Source organism: Stegodyphus dumicola, chromosome 9 (assembly GCF_044657685.1).
Source record: "Stegodyphus dumicola isolate Sdum_Otavi_A_Nest chromosome 9, ASM4465768v1".
In the NCBI taxonomy this organism is placed as follows: domain Eukaryota; kingdom Metazoa; phylum Arthropoda; class Arachnida; order Araneae; family Eresidae; genus Stegodyphus; species Stegodyphus dumicola.
Genome location: NC_140776.1, coordinates 99,632,690 through 99,645,904, shown reverse-complemented (window position 1 = coordinate 99,645,904; position 13,215 = coordinate 99,632,690). Strand labels below are relative to the sequence as shown.

Sequence of the window (13,215 nt, the reverse complement as noted above, 5' to 3'; positions counted from 1 at the left end):
TGGCTACTCTGAATCACTTTTGAAGTAAAATGCATGTTAAAGGGTTAAACACTTAGTATTTAACCCTTTGCAGCACAGTGTATCCAGTCTGGACACACCTAAAAATTTCCTTCTGTATGCACAGAAAAATTGAATAAAAAATAATTTATAGGTTATTATAGGTTATTCTGAACCTTCTTTATTTATAGTAGTTGGCAGCTCAACACAAACCAGTCCATATATTTTAGCCATGTTTAGTTTTTTAAGACCCTCATTTTTCAAAGAAATCTTCCAGATTTTTTATAGGGTATAAAAGGAATTGTTTGAAAAGAAATTTCTATGTTATTTTTTTGGCTGTATGCTAATCTCCTTATTCTATATTAGTTTTAAATTTTTACCTTGAAATCTTGCCTAAAATCAAACGGCGAACCTTAGGTGTGCCCAGAATGGGCTCAACGATAATCTAGGACAACTGAGAGTCTGTATTCTTTGTTTTTCCACATCTCATCGGTCAGTTCATTGACAACAATGCTCATTTCAGCACTCTTTTTGAAGCTCTATTCAATCAGTGTGCCCACTTTGCGCATACCCACAGAATTAAACGATAAGTGCTATCTTCACAAAATTTTACTTGTGTACTCCTCTAGGCCTAATTAGACTGCCAATTTTTTTTTTTTTTTTTAATCAAAACTCCAACTTTGAAATGTTACTCACTAAGCAACTAAGTGTATAAAATCACTGAATGCATGGTAACTGATTCTAGCTTCTCTTCTCAGTAATCAAATGAACTGACTGCATGGGGCTTTTATATGTGTTTGTTCCACTTATGTAAATGCAAGTCAGCTTCCCTTCAAATGTTCATTACAAAAATATCCATATCAGTAGAGAGCCTTCAGTATTTTGCTATTAATAAGTTAATTCTTCCATTTTATTTTTAATAATTTTGTATAATTCTTTTATAAAAATCACCATTAAAAAGGTTTAAATCTTGAAATGGGAAATTACTTTTCTAAATATAGTGAAAGTATTTTTACTTTCTGATTATCTGACTACCTGGCTTGAACTTTTATCAGAATTGCCCATTTTTAGCTATTTTTTAGTATACTTGTGACAATAGATAAAAAAACACATGCAGGTTTGTATATATGTAAATTTACACGTTTTATATTTTGCTAAATACTATCCAGCAACTGTAAAAAATGTAAATATTGATCATATAAATTTTTGTTCTTCTCATAAAATGCTTCTTTTCAGTATTATTTATGAACAGAGCAATGCCTGTAAGTTCTGTACTGTGTAATATTTCTTGCCAATCTTAGTCAAACAAATGTTTATTGCCAGTTCATAAAATCACGAATGAGTTGGCAACTTATCATGGTCATGTAATAATCAGAAAGTATCAAATAAAATTCTTTAGTTTTTCTTCATAACAAGAATAATTTTAGAATTAAACTTCTTTTTGTAATTAAATTATACTATTTCATTCATTGATATTTTTTACTTTAATGAATTATGATTTATAGTCATTATATTCATGACATTATTTTCAAAATGCTAATATGTTTCAGAATATTAATTGTTTCCCTCCCCCCTAGGTAATAGAGAGAGAGGAAAAAACATTGCTTTATATTTCTGATATGTAAGTTGATTATAATTAAAGTTTTCACTTCAGAATATTCTGAAATAAGAATCACTGGTAGAATTAACTGGAAGTATTGTATGAAAGCTTATGAAGCAATGAAATTTTGTCTAACTGAGGAAAAATAATTCTAATAGCTCATATTTTTTTAGAAGGCATTGAGATATATACTAGTAGTATCAAATTATGAAAATTATATACATGTGATAGATGTATGAAAAGAACCATGACATTTACATTCCATTAGTTGTGAAATTTTGAATTTTCTCTCACATTGAATCTTTCATTAAAAGATAGTGATTTTGTTGCAATTTTATCAAAACACTTTGTATTTTACTTTAAGAAAGTTTAGAATTTTAAACTGTGATCCAGTGCCTCTAAATAGCTTGCATAAAATGATTTTAAAACTAAGAAAATTAACAGAAACCATTCAATAGCCAGATAATATTTGCAGTATTACAGAAAGACAAAAACAGGATTGTACCACTACATATAGCATCGACCAACTTCCATATACCTGTGTATAATGTAAAACATTTTGGAACATGACCCTTCCTTAAATCCTTAAAGATCATTGTATGGCGCATTTTTACATTTATTACTAGTTTTTTCTTTCTTGAAGAAATTAGTTCTGAAAAACCTGTCACTTGTTCTGTCAATGACCATCAATATAAATCATTTTGGAGAAGCCATATTATGTGTGCAACAGTATCAGTCTAGATTAGTAATTAATCTAGAGTGAGTAAGTCTGAGTTACTAGTAATCAAGTAACTCTGATTTCATTGAAATGGCTCCACTACATATTGCAATAATAAATAGCAGCAATAAACAAGAAAGTTCTTAACATTCCCATTGGATAGCTACTAATTCTCTGTAACATTGGCAGTCACATTCACTAGACCTGAATTCATGATTTTTTATTTAAAGGGTATCCAGAGAAAATTGTGGATACTTTCTGATTATCTGTATCATTTGGCACTCATTTGGCAACTTAACAAATTGAAGAAAAACATTTGTTTGCTATTTATTCTTTACATCTGTTCTGTTAATGAATAATAATGAAAAACTTTTCAAAAGAAAGATGAAATTTTATGTTAGAAAAATTCTGTATGGCCAATATTTACATTTTTTACAATGAGTAGATATTATTCATCTGCTATATTTACCATAAATCCACATGTACTCGGAAGATGTGTGTGATACACATATGCATGGATTGGCACTTGTGTTGTGTATACTCAAAATTGAGGCCAAAATGTAGCAATTTTACTGGATGTTAAAACTGGGGATGCAGATAACCAAAAAGTACCCAATTGTGTTTAAACGATTCCATATAAATTTAGCAGAAGGGAATTCTTGCAATATGCATAGTATCCATACATCTCTATAGAAGTACTCAACTGTTGTGTATGAGCATGCTATTTTGCCACAAGCTGAAATGATTTGATAGAAGATCCCCCTCTCTCAGTGGCTAGATAATCACTGGTTGGAAATGGCTGATCCTATTTGTCATTTATCTGTTTCATTGCTGAGAACTTTGGCCGTGATGCATTGCAAGAGATAGACTGATATTATTCCCACAAAAATTCAGGGAATTCATATATCCATGCCTGTTCTAGGGTTCAGACTCAGACCCAAGGCTGTGGCAGCCAACTACAGTACAAAGTCCATAATCCGGACTCGTCGGGACTTCGGCGATTCCGGATTATAGATCATCAATTTTCGTGGTTTTTATTTGATCTCCCAGTAAATCACCAATTCTCCAAGTTTTTAGTCTTTACTAAAGGAAATATATTCACTGCCATAAAAAAATTCTTAATTAATGAAACTTAAATAGGAAAATTGCATTCCCTCACCTCTAGTGATTTTTAGAATAATTTTCTTATTAAAACTGATTTCATCCGAATCATACTTTTTTGTTACATTTTTATTGATCTTATTAAATTTTTCATATTAAATTTCATTTGATGAGTAGTTGTCTGCTGTAGACATTTGTAATTTTTTAACCAAGATTCAATCAATGTTTAATCAGTTAATATTTATGTTTAATTTTATTATATTCAGATCTATGGTACATTACTAAATTTATCCACATATGTGCTACATACATTAATTATTAATTTTATTTTTATCACATTTAAAATACTTTAATAAATAAAGTATTATTATTCTAGATTTTCCCAGTATAACACTTTAAGCAAATTGAAAAATGAAATGAATTGAAGAACATAAAGTTTAGAATATCTAATTAAATGCTGACATATTTTACATCACAGTTGTATTACAAATAGTTCAGTAACATGCTTTATGAAGTGAGTTAAAGTCAATTTAAAGTTAATTTGAAATAGTGTTGTTGCTCAGTGTGAACGCCTGTTTTGTCACCCAAGTCTCCCAATTTTTATGATTTCAAGGTTGGCAGCTATGGTATTCATATGAAATTTCAACTCATTCTAATGAATAGTTCTTATTTCAGACCATTTTGAAATTTTAATTTTAATTATGATTACACAGTATATTTAACAATTAATGAAATTAATTCAAGTATTTGATGTAATTTCTAAATTTGTGAATGCAATTTGAAATTACAGTTGTATTAAAACATTACCAAATTATTATTAGTTAAAAAAATTACTATTTGCTTAGCTTTGAAAACATTATAGTTGCTAGCATTTTTAAATGAAATCTGCACAAAACAAATATTAAATTTTATCAAAAATTTTATTATACAAGCTGGCATGTAACTCATAGAATTACAAATGATTAGTTTCATAATTTTATTTTAAATTTAAAAATTGATTCTGGTATAAAAGATAGAATAAATTACATACATAATTAAATATGTCATTGTGAAATATTTTTAGTAAAGCAATGGTCTTTTTTTTTACTGTTTTCTCTTTTTATGCAGGTCACTGGTGATAATGTTAGTTCCATCATATTGTGTGATTTTAATCATGATTCATTCAATGAGGTAATGATTTTAAACTTTTATTGAATAAAATATAAAAAATAAATAATTTTGTTTCCATAGATTTAGACATAATTAGGGCTAACTATTTAATTCCTAAATATATTCTCATTTATTCAGTATTTTTGCTTTTATTTATTACACTTTATAAATTGTATAAATTATATTTAAAATTTATTTGTATGTGAATTTTTAATGAAGAACTATTGTATTTTTTAATACTTATAAATATATCCTAAAATTTTTTTAATTATTTTCATGCTATTAGTTTTTGTAATAATTAATAAAATATATTAAATAACACATTGGATTATTTAAGCAGTCTTAAATTGCTGAAGGGTTTTGTGTATTTTAGTTAGAATTATTATTTTTAAAAGCATCTGAATTAATATGACTGAGGTGTAAAGTATTTTGTTGTAGTTCTTGTACTTGGATATAAAGGGTAAAATACTGTTCAGTAAAAGTGTGAAAATAAATTACTTTTAAAGCAGAAACTATTTTGTAGCATTAATAGATTCTAAGTTATGAAAATAGTTAATTTTTTTGTCTTTTCAAGTAAAGTGTGTAGAGTTTCCTCACTTTGTAATTCTAAGTTAATGTTGGAAGTGAAGAATCTAAGAACTGATAAGCAAATAATCGCTTAAGTTTGGTGACGAGAAACAAGAAGATAGAAGGGTAACTAACCCTTTATTATTCCAATAAGATTTAACAAAACTCCACCTGGGAGTGTACAAACAAAGCCTGCACTTGGACTTGAACTTAAGAGACTAAGAATTAAACCAAAACTAAGATTAACTAAAGAAAATATAGCCGAAGCTATCAAGGTTCAAATCGAGTTGGCCCCTTAACTTATTTGACTGCGAAGCTTAGCAAGGGCCTGAGTATGGCTGAGCATAATAACAGCTTTGAGAGAGAGAATGTCCAAAAAGACAGATGCACGTAAATCAGAAACTCTGATTCTCTCTGACTCTAAGTAACTTTGGGGTTTAAATACCGCTCCTCCTCGTTAAATATTCAGCAAGATTCCAAAACTATGTTATGGCCGGAAGTAGTAAGTTGAAGTTAAGAATTTGACAGGAAAGGAACTTTAACTCAAAATTTAACTGTTAATAAAATTAACATAATCCTTACAAGTGTTATACCCAAGCCAAAGCCGTCACCAAAAGGTTTAGAAGTTATGTTAATAAACATTGTCAAATTATAAGTTACATTTTAATTAATCTTAAAAAGAGTTTTTAAATTGTCATTCATTTCATCACTTTTTAACAACCCCTGAAACCTTTCCATTACAGGGCAATATGCACCAAATATTTTTTTCTAGAAAGTACACTGAGGTACTAATCATATTTTATGTGAACACTTTGGTATAAAGACTATAATCAGTTTGAACATATCTTAGCTGAAATTATTATCTATTGGGCGCTTCTAAATTAAATGTTCTTTTAAAGTATTGTGAGTAAAAGTTTTTAAAATGTATCATTCTGTTTTAGTTCTTTGTGTATGGGAATAACTAATTTAAGAGAGATATTTCTTATGTTTAGAAAAATCTTAATACAATGTTGTGCAATAATACCTGTAGTGTGAAAGCCTGTTTTCACACAGGGATTTGAAGGAGATACCAACTTTTAATACCATTAGTGTTGTTCATGTAATATACGTAATGTACATTGTTTGGGCATATATTCATTAGTCATTATGTATGAGTATTATATTATAAAGACTAAATTAATTCCAAGAAGTAAAAGAAAATCTGATCTACTGTTTATACAATTGTAAAATTTATTATAACTTATATAAAAGCATATTTAGCATATTTCTGTTTATGGCAGACCCTGAGTTTGTTATAACCATCAGTGGCTATTTAAAAGTTATGTACAAAGTAAATGGAGGGGGGGGACTAGGAAAATAATCAAAATCACAATAACAACCTTGTATTTAGCATACATATATTAAAACACTCAATCGATTTCGAGGGCAGCTAAAGTCCTTCCTCATCAGGAGAACAAAATTACTAGAAAGAGGAGAAAAAGAAAAATAAAGCATCGGCGAAGGAGTCTCAGAAACATGTGGTCATTATCAGCAATGCACGTGGTCGTAACCGGATTTTGAATCAGAGTTACACTGGCTGCCTACTTTTACTGAACCAGGCTATCTGATCAAACATGTAACACATAGACTAAAATGCAATAAATAAATAAATAAATAAAAAATCAGCGAAGTCAAAATTAGGAAGTGAAGGGCAACTGCACCTTCACGCACCAAGTCTGAACCTCGAATCGATTGAGTGTTTTAATATCTGTACACTAAATACAAGGTTGTTATTGCAATTTTGATTGTCACATTGGCGTGTTTCTCTTCTATAGGAAAATAACTTACAGCAGTATATTTATTTTTGAGTAAAATTTAATTCTAACATTCTAAAATGTTGAAATTTTTCTTGTTTCATGAAATTGTTAATGGAATTATTTAAGTATTTTTCATTACTTAGTTGCTGTTCTGTACACAGCATGGTAAGATTATATTGTATTAATGCAACTTACTCATTTATAAATATTGGGTAATTTGTAATCAATTTTTACCTAAAAAATGCCTTTCTAAAATAATAACACTTACAGCAACTGTGAGGAAAATTTGTGGCTATATTTCAATATCAGAAACTTGAGTGTTAGAGATATATTTCAAAATAAACAGCAAAAATTCCAAAGAACTTTTCTCTGATGCATGTGTTTTGTCTTCCTTTAACAGCAACATAATAAAAAATTGGAGCCCTTTTCTGTTATGTTTCACATGAGTGAGTGGCACCTCCAAAATTATTCTGTGTGGTGCTGACCTTTCTGATGACTTCCATTTAATTTTGCCACTGCACTTATATTTTAAGTGCTTTTTTTTTTATTTTTTTTATTTGTCTTATTAGAATAGGAACAACTAGTACTTGTATAAAAGACACAACCTTCAAGCAGATTTCTTCGTCTTCCCTCCCTCCCAAGAAAATTATGTTCTGGTTGTTTGTGCAGCATTTATGTGCAAAAGTGTGATTATTATTTTTTTTAATAAAAAAGGGGTGTATAAAAATATACTTTGCAATTTCTCCCCAGTTATCTTAATCTGGAAAGATAAAACTTTGTCTTCATAATAAATTTAAGGTAGTTAATTTGTTTTTCTCCTCCCATGATTAATAATTAAATATTTAAAATATATTTCTCAAAATTTAATATTTTTAGTGAATTACTATTTAGATTAACATCGTAATTCACTTTTGTATAATGATCACATTCGTGATGTTTATAAAATTATATTTAAAAATGATTAATGTTTAAAATTATTAATGCTATTTATTATTTATTAAATGCTTACAAAAAGAATATATTTTGTTCAGGTTTGATATGCTATGTATCATATGTTTATTGGTATAAGTAATAACTGTATAATCTGTTTTTAAAAATGTTTGATAATCTGCCACCTTAGTTTACTTATTATACTTTTTCTCATGTTTACTTTATTTTAATTTCATGTTTTTACTTAGTTGATTGTAGGATCTGAAGATTTTGACATTCGTGTTTTCCGAAATGATGTTATAATTGCAGAAATGACAGAGACAGAAGCAGTAACTGGTTTATGTAAAGTGATGGGTCAGCATTTTGGTTATGCACTTGCAAATGGCACTGTTGGTGTTTACAAAGGCGTTGATAGATCATGGAGAATAAAGGTATGTTTTGAATGTAATTATGATTATTTATTTGTCATAATAAATTGTAGGTAAAATCTTAAATAATGATTGACATTTTTAGTTCTGTCTTTTTTTTTTTTTTTTTTTTTTATGACTAAATATGTGTTCTTTCAGTCAAAAAATCAAGCAATGTGTTTGAATAGTTATGATATTGATGGTGATGGAGTACCTGAAATCATAACTGGTTGGAGTAATGGCAAGGTTGGTATTTTTGTTTCACTTTTTTTATGAAAGATAACAACAATTACTGTCAGTTTGATGTTTTAAAATGTGTAAAATAATTTTGCCCTACAGTTCTCTTTTTTTTTCCCTATTTAATATTATGAGTATTTAATGAATTACTGATTAAAAAGCAATAACGTTTAGTGTATAAGAAATGTGTTTTTGAAGAATATGTAAAAATAATAACTCTAAAAATGTTTTTTAATTCCTAAACTATCTCTATATACTATATATATAATGTATGAGAACTGCTTATCATAAAGATCATTTCATTACAACTAATGCAAAAAATTCTTAACTAGTGAGAGTATAAGGCAATGGTGTCCAACCGGTGGGTTGCGGGCTGTGTACAGAACCCACAATCCTATCTTTAGGTGCCCACCAACACTATCACAGCAATGCCATGAGACAGAAACTTTAATTTAATCCTAATGTAAAAGACGACTATAACAAAAGTACAATTATAAGTCATGTATGGTGTTGAATTTGTGTTCATGTACTAGTGTGTTATCTTCATTCTGTCCTGTTTCCATGGTTTTAGGTTTTATCTGTGCAGCAAATTAGGATTAGAGTGCCTGCTTTAACAAAAGCCCTGTTCGTTGGTGGTGCCACTTAATCTCTGCACAAATGATGAATCATCCATCTGGCATGTGGTGGTCAATCAGTTCACTTATGCCAAGGCCATCAAAGAGAAAGAAAACATAACATTTCAACAATGAATGGGAGGAAGAGCTGTTATTTACAAATGGTGGCAAAAAAAAAAAAAAAAAAAAAAAAAAAAAGTTTGTTTGTTATGCAATGCTTCAGTAGTGGTACCAAAGCAATTGAATGTTGTTATAAACTGTTTATAAGGATTTTGCCGGTAAATATCCATTTAAGTCTGCTTTATATAGACATAAATTTCAAACATTGAAATCATTTCTAAAAACTCAAGCAGTCTTTTCACCATCAGATGAAGCAAAGAATCACACAGAAGCATCTTTTAAAATATGTTACATTCTTGCATCACATAACAAGTCATATTCAGATGGTGCCATTGTGAAGGAAGCAATGCTGTCAATTCCAGAGCCTTTATTTCACAAATTTAAAAGCAAAAATTAAATAATCTCAGCTTTAAAAGAAAAATGAAATATTCTCATCTTTGTTAAAAAACATGGTGACACGATGAATTTACAGTATGGTGAACTACATCTTTATACAAATGAGATCTAGTTTGAAAAAGTGGTCATATTTTTCTTTGCAGGTTGACGAATCCACTGATGTTACTGAGGCACTGCAACTTCTGAATGTGTACTGGAATGTTGTTTTTTATTTCTGCATGAAAGAAGCATTTTTAACTTTGGCAAAACACGCTTGAAGGCAAGACATATATGACACAGTTAAAAACGGTACTGAAGAGAATGTACCAAGGGAAAAAACTCTTTGTAATCACAACCAATGGTGCACTTTCTATGATCGGAAAGGATACTAGATTTATTGGGCTTTGTATGCAGGATGACATATTTTGCATGTTTAATTCATACAATTATGTTATTCATTAATAAAATCTGTTTGCTAAAATGCTCAATTTCAGTAGCATATACTGTTATTGTATGCACTGTAAATTTTATGTGAGTGTGGCCTTTAAATCATTAGCTTTTTAAAGGTTTGCTTGATGGCAAGTATAGTGATAAAATTTACTATGCCAAAAAAAGTGGCTGAGTGGAGGTAAAGTTTTGACAAGATTAGATGGAACGCTGTCAGAGATTAAGACTTTTTTCATATCCAAAGACAGTTATGACCAAAAATTGGATGGTAGGAAGTGGCTTGCTGACTTGACATTTTTAACTGATATCGCTGCAAAGTTCAATGACCTAAATACCACATTACAAGTAAAAGGAACACACGTATTGGAAACGGTGAGCTCAATATCTGTTTTTTGTGGCTAAAATTGATATGTGGAAGAACAGGGTATTGGAGGAAGATTATTAACAGTTTCATCATTTACCCTAATTCTAGACCTGGAATTTATTTTGGAGTAGGATCCATCTAAGCATGTTGAAAACCTTCTCTTACTTAGCTCAGAATTTAAAAGAATATCCCATGACGTTTTCTATGAAGCCCATTTTAATCTATGAAGTTTTCTATGAAGTTTATTGTTCATAAAATATCCTTTCTTGGAATTAGACATAACAAAAGTGAATTTGTTAATAGAAAAATTTTGTTTACTTAATAAATTGGAGGCTGAATCTGAGATTTTTACTCTCCATGCTAATATAACACTCAAACACACAGAAAATAAAAGTGATGAAAAGTTTAAACTAATGGATTCTATAAAATGTAAAAACATACATATATGTGCACTAACAGTGAAAGCATTTTGGGGTCAACATACTTCTGTGAGCAGGCGTCTTTGCATCTTAAAGTAATAAAAGAAAATACAGAACTATATTACCTGTCAGACAATTTAAATAACCAAATATCTCATTAAAAGCAAATTAATGACTTAATGCAGTACTGACTTAATGATATATTTGACAATTTAACAATTACATTTTCTTGTATTAGTAATTAGTTTAATAGTATGTGCTTTTCTTTATTTTCTAATTTAAAATAAAATTAATTTCAACAGGCACTACATTTATGTTTTATTAGTGGATTTTTCCTCAGTTCTTATGCAGTTTGATATTAATTTTCCTTGCAATTTGGAAACACAGAATCATCCAGGAAAATCACATATTTCATGAAACTGTTATTATTCAAACATAAAACACTGGGTGCTTGCGAGGCTTGGCAGAATTTTAAAAGTAATTCTGCAAAACTGATTGCTGCCACTGGTATAAGTATTCAAACTTCTTAACAATTAGTTTACTGCTTATATAAATGGTAAAAAAAGTTCTTAAGCAATGATGAATTATCTAAATACCTATCAAAATTAAATTTTAATAATTGCTTCACCAAACAGGAAATTAAAAAAAAATTTCCAAACCAATAGAATACCGCTGTTGTATTAAATAATTTTTCATTGTAATGACAGGAAGAGGGCATTTTAAATTTTAAAATTTACTAAAATAAATGAATAAACATATTTAACCCTCTGAGCGTTATGGCCGGAAAATTCTGTATAGAAGGCTGACTTCTATATTCATTCATTATACATGAAAATTTCGCCTAGCTTTTAGTGTATCTGATTTTGGTTTGGATGTATATTGGAAGAAAAGGAATCAAGGTACAAAATGAGAGAGTCAGTTTTTAATTAAAATCATGAAATTACCATTTATTCATGACATTTTGAGGAACTTTGAAATTTCAGGGCTAAACTCGTAACGCTCGAAGGGTTAAACTGCTCTTCTGTTATTTATTAAAATAAAATAAGCATTTTTTATTTTATTAGCCCAGAAGGGTTTTAATTTCAATTTGGCATTTTGCGTTGAATCACTATATACGTTGATTCACTTTTTAAATTGTTGCCATTAAATTTTATCGCCTTGCATTATATTTAAAGAAATTAAATAATAAAGAATCTGCATAAATATATGTATGTTTCTCTCATTGCACTAAGAAACTGTACCTAGAGCCAACAAATTTTGAAAAATGTAATCCTCCACCCGAATATGGGCATCACGAAGCCCAAATTTGGAATTTGTTTTATTATCTATTTCATGAAACTCAACGATTTCAAAGCGAGCAATGGCAGCACTGTACGAGAAAAACATTTTTATCTCCTGGGGGCAAGACAGTCTATTGGAAATTCTAAAGATATGCTCTTTTAAAATTATTTTGTGATATTGCTATTGAATTGAATTTTATACTTTAAGTGCAAAGAACATGATATTTAATAATATTAAAATTATTTTGTGATATTGCTGTTGAATTGAATTTTATGGCTTAAGTACGAAGAACATGATATTTAATAAATAAAGGTAACACAAAAAAAAAAAAAAAAAAAAAAACACTAAAAAAAGCTCCTCTGGTCATAATATAAAATCTCAAAACTCTTAATTTTTTTTTTTTTTTTTTTTTAATTTTTAGATAATTTTAATTTTGTTTTGAAATTAACATTTTATCTTTTAGCAACCTTTACTGCTATGGTAATGATTTGTTAATGTTTGCAATCCCAATACTTTATTTTTGATGTAAGGTAGCTTTTTTTATCTAGATTGATGCTCGCAATGTTCAGTCTGGAGAAGTTGTTTTTAAAGATAATCTTTCTCATTGCATTGCTGGAATTGTAAAAGGTGATTATCGTTTATCAGGGAAAGAAGAATTAATCTTTTGTGCTACAGATGGGGAAGGTAAGAAATATTTTTATAATTAGTAGAGAAATATGTTCCGGCTCGTGGCTAAAATTAGTGGGGGTGCTGTTCCAAAAAAATTTAACCTTTGTTTTAAAATTATGTAAAAGGAAACAAACATGTATAAAAAGAAAATTTATTTTGAAACTTCATGAAATCTTACAAGAAAAAAATTAAACATTTCTTAATTACTTTAACCAAAATTATTACAGTTCAATCTTTGTCTAGTCATTTAAAAATGAAATCTATTCCTCTTGTTTTAATTTGCGCGAAAAGATCAATAATTTTCTCTTTGATCTTTGGATAACAACCGAGGAAATTTTTCTTTATTGAAAGCAATGCAAGCGCATTTAGTCTTTCCGAAATAATTCCTAGTGCTTCTTAGAAAAGTTTTCATTCTTTTCAATGT

General features: G+C 28.9%; 1 protein-coding gene across 2 annotated transcripts in view; it reads left to right on the top strand.

The window, feature by feature from the left end:
• LOC118187727 (BBSome complex member BBS2-like) overlaps nt 1-13,215 on the top strand; it is a 58,019-nt gene that overhangs the window by 6,705 nt on the left and 38,099 nt on the right. For both annotated transcript variants that reach the window (XM_035358002.2, XM_035358001.2), the window contains exons 4-7: nt 4,524-4,586; nt 8,107-8,289; nt 8,425-8,511; nt 12,671-12,806. In XM_035358002.2, the coding sequence (XP_035213893.1) occupies nt 4,524-4,586; nt 8,107-8,289; nt 8,425-8,511; nt 12,671-12,806 (469 nt within the window). The remainder of the gene's footprint in view (nt 1-4,523; nt 4,587-8,106; nt 8,290-8,424; nt 8,512-12,670; nt 12,807-13,215) is intronic.